The sequence below is a fragment of the Chiroxiphia lanceolata genome, chromosome 7 (genome assembly GCF_009829145.1).
Source record: "Chiroxiphia lanceolata isolate bChiLan1 chromosome 7, bChiLan1.pri, whole genome shotgun sequence".
Taxonomy (NCBI): domain Eukaryota; kingdom Metazoa; phylum Chordata; class Aves; order Passeriformes; family Pipridae; genus Chiroxiphia; species Chiroxiphia lanceolata.
In genome coordinates this window covers 39,771,056-39,780,893 of record NC_045643.1, presented here as the reverse complement: position 1 = coordinate 39,780,893, position 9,838 = coordinate 39,771,056, and the positions used below count along the sequence as shown (strand labels likewise).

The 9,838-nt window shown below is 45.9% G+C and overlaps 1 protein-coding gene across 5 annotated transcripts in view; it reads right to left on the bottom strand.

Moving 5' to 3' along the window:
* Nucleotides 1-102: 102 nt before the first annotated feature.
* TANC1 (tetratricopeptide repeat, ankyrin repeat and coiled-coil containing 1) overlaps nt 103-9,838 on the bottom strand; it is a 68,363-nt gene continuing 58,627 nt past the window's right edge. For all 5 annotated transcript variants that reach the window (XM_032692954.1, XM_032692952.1, XM_032692953.1 and 2 more), the window contains 9 exons: nt 9,708-9,786; nt 7,802-7,935; nt 6,955-7,078; nt 6,660-6,835; nt 5,490-5,622; nt 4,632-4,723; nt 4,056-4,202; nt 3,540-3,640; nt 103-2,666 (listed from right to left, as the gene is read on the bottom strand). In XM_032692954.1, coding sequence (XP_032548845.1) covers nt 1,313-2,666; nt 3,540-3,640; nt 4,056-4,202; nt 4,632-4,723; nt 5,490-5,622; nt 6,660-6,835; nt 6,955-7,078; nt 7,802-7,935; nt 9,708-9,786 — 2,340 coding nt within the window. In that variant the 3' untranslated portion in view covers nt 103-1,312. The remainder of the gene's footprint in view (nt 2,667-3,539; nt 3,641-4,055; nt 4,203-4,631; nt 4,724-5,489; nt 5,623-6,659; nt 6,836-6,954; nt 7,079-7,801; nt 7,936-9,707; nt 9,787-9,838) is intronic.

Below are 9,838 nucleotides of genomic sequence, written 5' to 3'. Positions count from 1 at the left end.
TTTCTGACTTCTGAACTGAGTCTACAATCTTTCAGAAGGTAAGAAATAGCAAAGTATAGGATCTATATCGTTCTATCCCATCAGGGACTGCATCTCATCCCACAGGTATATTAAGCATCTTTATTTTGTATGGAAAAAAATACAGTAGCTGTGCAAAAATAGAACTACAGGACAAGACTAATATATGAATTGTACAAAAAGAACCGGTAAACAATAAATAAGCTAAAGCATCATGATGCAAACTCCAAAAGGACTTGGAGAGCTGGGTACAGGTGCTTACACTGGACACAGAGCACTGTAACCAAGCACGATGGGCAGGGGGTAAAGCTGAGCTCTCCAACGAATTGCACTCGTCGCAACGTTCGCTGCAGCCGTTCCTTTTCACAATGTTCTTGCCAATATAAAACCTTATTTCCTCCAAAAAAACTTCACAGCTTCATCCTGCCATGCAACTGCACATACACTTTTCCTCAAACTTTCATCTTCATCCATTTGTTAGGTTTCCCATAAAACCACTCACTAGGCATTTAACTGCTGTACCTTTTCACAAATAAACAATAAATCATTTTGCTTTAAGATAGCACCCAAAGGTGATTAGATAACCTATATAAAGTGCAATTATTGTTAATAGGCCATAATATTGTGTTCTTCAGTGCAATAACCAATATGGTCAAAGCTTCTTAATACACATGCAAATGTCACTCTTTATTTTATTTGATTTCTCCTAGTTACCAAAAATAGTTATATTTACATGTCAAACATGGCTGCTTATAAGTTTACTCATACACAAATTATTTATGCTTCCTAAATGTACATCATGCAACCCAAATTACATCCCGCTAGAAAAGTGATAAAATACTATCTTTGATTTAAAAAAACGCATGCATGTACAGATCTGAGTATTCTGCAGCAGATTATCTTCCTTAACACTGCTGTGAGAAGTAAGCACTTAAGCACTGGAGAGGCACAAGTATTATGTGTGAGATGCAACAGAACCAAAAGCCAAGATTGAAGCCCTACGTGAAAGGAAACTCTTATTTAATGGTAAAATGTAATGGAAAGGATTTCTCTGCTCGAGGTCCTACTCTGTTGTTTGGACAACCCTAATTGACTCTTCCTACAGAAGTCTGTTGTTCCAGTTACTGTCACTGTCCTGTGCTGGTAGGAACAGTGTGAAGTGGTTGTATCCCAGTAAGGACTGGCCAGCACGGGCTGTTCCCTCGGAGCCAGCTGTGCCCAGCCAGTGAGTGTTGTGAGAGCAGTCACACCCTGTGCCGAGCCAGGTTTACCCAGTAAATACCCAAAGTAGGATTTATACATTTGATTCAATGAAGGATCGCTTTGGTTTTGCCGTGTGGCTGAGGTGCCCGTCCTGGCTGCTGTGGGACAGGGGTTTGGCTGCAGCATCGGGGTATGAATGAGAACCTTGGCTGGGGGATTTGTCTGGACAGTGGGGAGGGACTGGGCACGGGAGTTCCTCGCGGTCTCTCGCTTGCACACTGCTCTGGTTGCCATCTCCCAGGGCAGCAGCCAGAGAGGGGATTTTAGTTTGGTAGTGTTTCACTGAGAACTGCTCCAAGTTTGAGGGCTGGATGCCCCCAGGAGCAACGTTTGTGGATAATCCATCTGATGCCTGAGCGTGCCAAGTGCGACTGGATTGCATGTTTTGCTGCTGGAACCTTGCAGTCTTGTCCATGATTCCCATAAATGGGGTATTGCGGGGTCGGTGCTCAGTACCCTGAACCTGACTCACATTACTCTCCTTGAGTCGAACATCAGGGCCCAGCCCCTTAACGCTGCCTGACAAGCTGCTGGCTGAGGTGAAGCTGCTGCCTGAGCTGGCCAGAATCACACTGTTGGATGGAGAGCTTGAAGAGACAGCACTGGGTACAGGGCTTTGCTGCCTTGTGTTACCGAAGTTCATCTGAGCAGGGGCTGTGGACCTGTCTGTGGGTTTAGACTTGCTGGCAAAAGAATGAGAAGAGAGAGTCTTGTGATGCTGTGGATGGGAACACTGGCTGGACATGAACTTCTCACTGCACAGTTCAGCACTGGGATCTGCGGAAATGCTTCCAGATGACAGTGTGCTTGTCCCATCCAAATGCTGACTTCTAGAGTGTGGGACGGGTAACGGACTTAGGGGATGATGCTGCAAAGATGATTGTGCCTTTGTATTACCTTGACTGCTTCCTGGTTTAGATCCAGGCTGGATGGAGCTCAGGTGCTGATTAGTTTTTACAATCTGTGCCTGCTTTGTTGGCTGCATGATCAAGCCTGGCTCTCTCAGGTACTTACTGCTTGTTCTGCTCTGAGGGGACACAGACCGAGCTTTCTGCTGAACACCTTCCTGAAGGGTCCTGCTGAACGATGAAGCAGCTGAGGAACATTGCAGCCTTTGTGGTGGGGAAACAGATTCATCGGGGTGTGACAGTTCATCCTCCCTGTCTTGAGGACTGAAATTCTCCTTCACGCCTGATACAACACCCTCCTCATTATCGGAGCTGTTGGTTTGCTCCAGTAGCTGTGCAGACTGATGTTTTTGTTGCTGTGTTCTCTGCAACTGTTTGCATTCCTCTTCCACCCGAGCCAGGAGACGTTTTATCTCCTGATTGCTGGGACACAGCTGAGCGGCTTCATGTAGGTCAGCAAGAGCAGCAAGTAACTTTCTGTTTAGGGTAAAAAAAAAAGTAAACAGCGAAGATCCAGAGCAGATCTGAGCCCCACCATTGCCTTTTACTAATCCACCTCCACCACTTGCAGAGAAATATTCTGATGTGTCATTTCCTGCTGCAGGTGGTGACAATGTAAGAACTGGATGTTCTCCACCTCAGGAAATTCTTCCCTCTGGTGAACCACAGACCCTTCCCTGAGTGTTGTGACAATCTGTGCAGGGAGGCAGCAGAAGTCTCTGCTGGGAACAGCAGGAACTGACACTTCATCTCACAAGTCCTTCACAGTTACCTCCAGAGTAGGGAACCTGCTGAACTCCATGACTATCTATTGAGCTGTTTAGAAGAGACACTGTGAACCAAAGGCACCTTTCCCTGTACTTCAGCTATACCTCTATAGTTTGCCATTTTTCCAGGCTAGAAGAGATAGTTCCTCCTCTCTCCCCTTGTTTTTTATCTTTAACTGCTAATGATTCAACATATCCTGTCCTATAAAACCAGCCAGTAACACATGATAAATAAACTTGGTAATAAATAATGCAGTGATAAGGCTGGGTTGCACACTGTTGGCCACATTCTGCTCAGTCATGTGAGTAGCAGACCCATTCACTCTTACATTTCAAATAATCCCTCTTCATATCAGTTTGTTACTTTCTGGACTGCCCAGTGATTACTGAAATAAGTATTCAATATTGCTATTTGGGTGTGGTTGGCTTTAACTGATACAGAGACCTGATATGGATGGAAAGTGCACAAAAAAAATAACTTTTTCTTTGCAAATTCCACATAGAACTAGCGGAAGAGAACAAGTTATTAAAAATGTTAAGTTAAAAAAGAATCTGTGCAGAGATCCATAGAATCAAACGGTACCTGCTGTTCCTCTTGGCTCTTGCTCTGGCATAATAGGCTTCGTAACACCTGGGCTTCAGATCCAAGGCTTTGGTAGCAAACTCTTCAGCCATACCAAAATCCTGGCAATGAACCAAACACCCCGGTTACACCCCGGCAGGCAGAGGGAGCTGCAGGCTCTGGGGCCAGGCACAGGCTCTGCCTCCCTGGAAGCACCCACGGCACCAGGCTGGGCTGTGTCACAACAAAGGTGGTGGCAGCATTGTCCATCCAGTCTTTGAAAAGTACCACAGATATGCAGCAGTTCATCATTCCAAAATAACTGGATGACCTCAGACTAGCTGTAATAGACCCCCCACTGCAACACACACTCATCTTATAAAGTGCCCATTTGCTAACACAACAGAGCCCAAAGTCAGGGTACAGTGAAAAGGATTATAAAATAGCACCAATAAATGTCCACCCCAGCAATGCAGTAGGAAAGAATTCTCAGGTTCCGAAAGCCAGAGAGGCAGCAGAGGAACAGTAAGATCTTACGTTTGTTTTTCGGCGACATCGTGACAGGTTCAGGTACAGTGACACTCTCAGCTCAGTGAAGGCTTTCATTTCCTCTCCAAAGCCTTCCCTCGGGAACTTCCTCAAGGCGTACTGATAGCGCTGGGCTGCTTCCTTCATCTTGCCTTTCTGCAGAGTTTAGGGAACAAGAAGCTTTTCACGAACTTTTAATATTGCAACACTGTTGCAGAAAAGCATGTTATATTTGACATCTACCAAGAGGTGCCCTTTCAAGTAGAGAGACAGATTTTTAAAAAAATAAATATAGGCAGTATAGGCTATAGTGGCAGACAAGCACAGCGAGAGAACTTGCACATTAACTACGGTTTGTGTTTGTTTCTGAGCTCAAAATGCTTAATGGTATTCGACCAGGATAATACTTGCATTAATACTACCAGTACCAGAAAAAATCATGTACGATACACGCAATTTATTTTTTTTTAAACAGACCACTAAAATACCAGATGATGTAGCTGAAAAGGAAGTATAAGGAAATTTAATCTACTTACATGCAGAAGTCCAAGATTCTGTTATCATAAAAAGTATGAATCTACCTACTTTGTACAGTGTATTTCCTTCTTCCATCAGTTTCTGCAGCAGAATCAGGAGGATATCGGGTTTCGAGGTGGCCATAGCCCAGGCTGCATTTCCTGCAAGTTAAATTTTAGGGGTCTCTGACAAAGGGGAAGAAAGTGTGTTTCTGCTTTCAGAGTAGGAAGTGAATCAGCCTAGAGAGCCTAATCCCACTTCAGGAGATACTCCACCTGCGTGGAACTAGTATTCCTGTTATCATCATCCAGCAGAGTGCACATGTTTAAACTGTGTCTGTCCCTGCCTGCCCCCCTGCCCCACCACTGTAAAGCTCAGGCCTAAGCAAGGACCTGTATTTGGTCATACTTACTATCCAAAAAATATGAAATAATATTTCAAAGGTACTAAGGATTCAATAATTATCACAACTGCACCATGTACTTGCCTACTGATAATACATGACTTGGACATACGTTTTTTTGCCTACCCTTTGCAAAAATGTATGATTCTATAATTTATTAAAAGAATGTCACTTAAATGTAAAACTTGTTAATCTAATTCATTAACAGTGTCAGACTTATGTATCACTAATAGTGAATCATCATTTTCTTGTTTAAGTATATAATGGCAGAGTAACCATGTACAGAGTGACTCCTCCAGACCTCACCCTCAGCACACATCACAGAAAGGAGCAGAATAAAACTTCTGAAGTAGAGTTGTGTGTGTCTGCCTTTAAAGAAGATTGTTTCTCTTGAGTGGGGATCTGCAAACCAGACAACCAGCAAAACTCTAGTGTTTCCAGTTATTTAATCTGCTTTACAGAAATGACTGCTGCTGGCAGAGCAGAAGGCAGCTGTTTCCCTGGTACAGGGCAGTTCCACTCACCCAGCTTAGCTCCTTTTCTCAGCAGTGTGACCACCACTGAGGTGTTGCGGCAGCCGATCGCTCTGTCCAGCGGCCGCATCCCACTGTGATCCACGTGCTCTATCATTGCTCCTTTCTCCACCAGATACTGCACCTGGGAAAAGAATGAGACAAGCCTTGGAACATGGCTTGTGGCAGGAAAGGCAGAGCAGTGAAATATTTAAGCCACTGCATATCCTCCTAGAAATACACTGAGGATGTGCTCCCGAGGCCAGTACAGCACGTGAGATCCACTGAAGGCAGCACAGCACGGGATACCTGGCAGCAGTGGCAGGTTGGATGGAAGCAATGGTCATTCTCCAAGGCCATGACTTGCCCAAGTGTGACCAGCAGTGATCTCTGAAGGGAAGAGGCACCAACAGTCCTGCCCAGACGGGTCCCACGACCCACAGCCACGGGCCTGCTCTGCACCTCTTCACTGGCATCACCTCCCCAGCCAGTGGCTGAGCACAGACTCTGATGGGACCAGTCTGTGAGGGGACATGGCAGCTGGCACTGCTCCAGCACAACCACCTACAGCAAACATGGGGACAGGACGGAGCCTGGGCACCCCTTACTTCCCAGCAGAGTCTATCCAGTCACCTACAAACACTCACAGTGTCAGGAACCCACCAAAGCCAGTGCAGAACCTGAGGGCTTATTTACAATTTCAAGTTAATTCTGACAAAGGCTGGATGGGACCAAGTGCTGCAGTGAGTTCCCTGCATGGCAGCACCTGAAGTGCTGTTCTGAAACAGGACATTGTCTGTGCAGACTCAGAAATACAGATGTGAGTGTGAGAGGCTGCATGTGCTGGTTCCTTCTAGTTCCCTGCTGACCTCTTGGATCTGTCCATAATGCCCTTCCTCTTCCTACACCTCTCCCTGGGGTCTCTGTTCCATTAAGGCACCACCTGACCAGGGCCCTATCAGGGGACTCCCGTGGGTCTGCAGCATAATTCTGGGCTTCTACCTCATCTAGAAAATGCTTTTCTGAGCAAACACTTGCACTGCAGTTGGGATGTGAGCAGTGTAAGCATCTTGACTACTTCCCCAAATTTTCTTTCCATTTTCGTTGGCAATATTTTTTCTAAGCTCTGTTTTGTATTATGAAAATTTAGTACACGCTTAATTTTTCTATTGTTATACTTACAATATCAGCATCTCCATAAAACGCTGCCAAGTCTAGGGGTGTTCGTCCATTTTTGTCTGTCTGATCAGTTGTTGCACCTTTCTCTACTAAATACTGAACCACTTCCCTGTGGCCTTTCAGACAGGCCCAGCTCAGAGCTGTCAGTCCTTCCTTGTCCAGAGAGGAAATAGCTGCACCTGTAAAATGAAAATTAACTTTGTTAGGAAGATGTTCTGTTGAATAGGAAAAATTGCCTAACACACAGATGCAGTCTCTGGTGCAGCTGTGCAGCCTTGATCCACTATTTATTTTCTACCTTCAGAAAGCAGAAATTCCACAGTGCTCAGATGTCCTTCACAAGAAGCCACCATCAGTGGTGTTCGGCCCTGCTTGTCACTTAAATTCACGTCAGCCCCATGCTCCACTAGAAGTTTAGCAATCTGAAATAGAAAATAGCAATTTAAAAATACACTGCTTGTACCAGAGGAGGTTTAGGTTGGATACTGGGAAAATTTCTTCCCTGAAAGGGTTGCCCAGCCCTGGCACAGCTGTCCAGGGCAGTGGTGGAGTCCCCATCCCTGGAGGGATTTAACCTGTGTGGATGTGGCACTTGGGGACATGGGTTAGGGTGGCCCTGGCAGTGCTGGGGGATGGTTGGACTCGATGAGCTCAGAGGGCTTTTCCAACCTTACTGACACCATGATTTTATGAAATTGGCAGATTTAGATTTCAGCCACAATATCATGAACTTTTAGAACAGAGGACAGGTGTTATTTACAGCAATCCCTGGGAAATCCCATGCAGCTCAAGCCCCGACTGTTTGCAGTCCAGGGCCTCGTCCTGGCAGGAGTGGCCAGAACGAGGAAGGCTCCTGACTCCAAGGTTCTCTCTCTGCCCAGCAGCAGCTCAGAGGACCTCAAATGGCCTCTGATCTTGGTCTAGGAAATGAAATATTTTAACTAACGAGTTATTTTTCAGGTATGTTACAACCTAAGGCTGTCGTGCAGCCGATGTACTTTTGTAAGTTACGTCAAGTGATGCAAAGGGTTTGGAAGGAAAGTCGATGCGAACGCCCATTAGAAAATGTACACGAATTTATTTCAGAACTGGAGGGGGGAGGAATCGGGGCCCAGCTCCCAGGGGATCCCCCAGGCTGTGCAGACCTGCCAGTGGCCCTGCCGGACGGCGCAGAGCAGCGGGGGCACCCCCCTCCTGTTGGCTCTCGTCACGGCCGCCCCGCGCCCCAGGAGGAACTCGCACACGTCCAGCTTCCCTCGGCCTGCAGCAGCTGTGAGGGCTGAGAGAGCAGGGCATCAGAGGGTTGGGAGAGCAGGGCATCAGAGGGCTGAGAGAGCAGGGCATCAGAGGGCTGGGAGAGCAGGGCATCAGAGGCTGGGAGAGCAGGGCATCAGAGGGTTGGGAGAGCAGGGCATCAGAGGCTGGGAGAGCAGGGCATCAGAGGGTTGGGAGAGCAGGGCATCAGAGGCTGGGAGAGCAGGGCATCAGAGGGCTGGGAGAGCAGGGCATCAGAGGGCTGAGAGAGCAGGGCATCAGAGGGTTGGGAGAGCAGGGCATCAGAGGGTTGGGAGAGCAGGGCATCAGAGGGTTGGGAGAGCAGGGCATCAGAGGGCTGGGAGAGCAGGGCATCAGAGGCTGGGAGAGCAGGGCATCAGAGGGTTGGGAGAGCAGGGCATCAGAGGGTTGGGAGAGCAGGGCATCAGAGGGTTGGGAGAGCAGGGCATCAGAGGGCTGAGAGAGCAGGGCATCAGAGGGCTGGGAGAGCAGGGCATCAGAGGGTTGGGAGAGCAGGGCATCAGAGGGCTGGGAGAGCAGGGCATCAGAGGGTTGGGAGAGCAGGGCATCAGAGGGCTGGGAGAGCACAGAGGGCTGGGAGAGCAGGGCATCAGAGGGCTGGGAGAGCAGGGCATCAGCACCAGCTCTGGGCTGGTTAACCCTTTACACCCCCCCCGCAGGTGTTACTGAATCCCCCTTGTTTCAGCTTTTCACTGTGACCCTCACTGAAAGCTGAAAAGAACAAAGAAAAAAGAAAATACTTTCTCCATCATTATTTTTCCCCCTCTTCCATTTTGCTCAAAATAGACTTTGAAATTAAAATTTTGTTGTTTGTGTTGAAGCCTCACCAGTCATGCCAACACTGTTGAAAAAAAAGGTCTGTGTGTGACTTCTGCAAGATCAGCAAAGGACTTGACCCTCCAGTTTCTAAAGCCCATATGAGCAACTCTAATTAGGAAACATATGACAAAGGGAACACCCCGTATTTTCTATAAGAAGTGGGTCAAATTGTGAATTTCCTGTTACTCATTTTTTAGCATTTTCAAACATAGTAAAGTAGATATTTTTTTTTTAAATCCCAGTGAATGCTGAAAGTAAATGAAATTACAAACACTGCAGGTAAATTTTTCCTTTTTAACAACAGTATCTAACCTGTTCCCTCCTCACTCACTGAAGCTTCACTGTGTTACAGTTACATCAACTGTTTAGAGCTGAACAACTGGAAAATAAATGCTCTAGATATCAGTATTACTGGCAAAAGACTCTGTCTTGCTCAAAAATCCTTTCAGAACTTTATTTCCTCAGTGAGTAAAGATTTCCAATGCATTATGCAAGAACTTAAAAAAAGTACCACTGACAAAACATTAAAGAACAAAATTAATCTAGAAACAGATGTCCAAAGAGGGGTCTTTTCCTCCACTGCCTAATTAGAGCAAATGAGGCAACAGCCCAGCATTTCCTCAAAACTTATGAGATTTAAACAGAAGTTCTCAAACAGAGAATCTCATAAAGTTCCATAATGAAACACTGTATTTCCACCATTTTCAATTTAATTAGAAAGTCGGTAATTTACAGTAATTTTAATATAAAATAATTCTTCAAGACATGAGATGAACAGATTTAGTAAGTTAAAACTCTATCCTTATAAACTGCATTTTATTATTAAAACTGGTACGTCCCATTATTTTTATTATAGAAGATTAAATTAAAAAAATTAAACACTCTTTCTTCGTAAATGAGCAACTCTAATTAGGAAAAATATGACAAAGGAAATACCTGTTTCTCCCCACAAGGCATCAGTGTCATTGATATCCATGTCATGGTCCTTTTCAACTGTCAGGATGTAGTGAACCACCTACAAAACCAAGGAGCAGAGATGTGCTGAGCCACAAAAACATCAGTTGTCA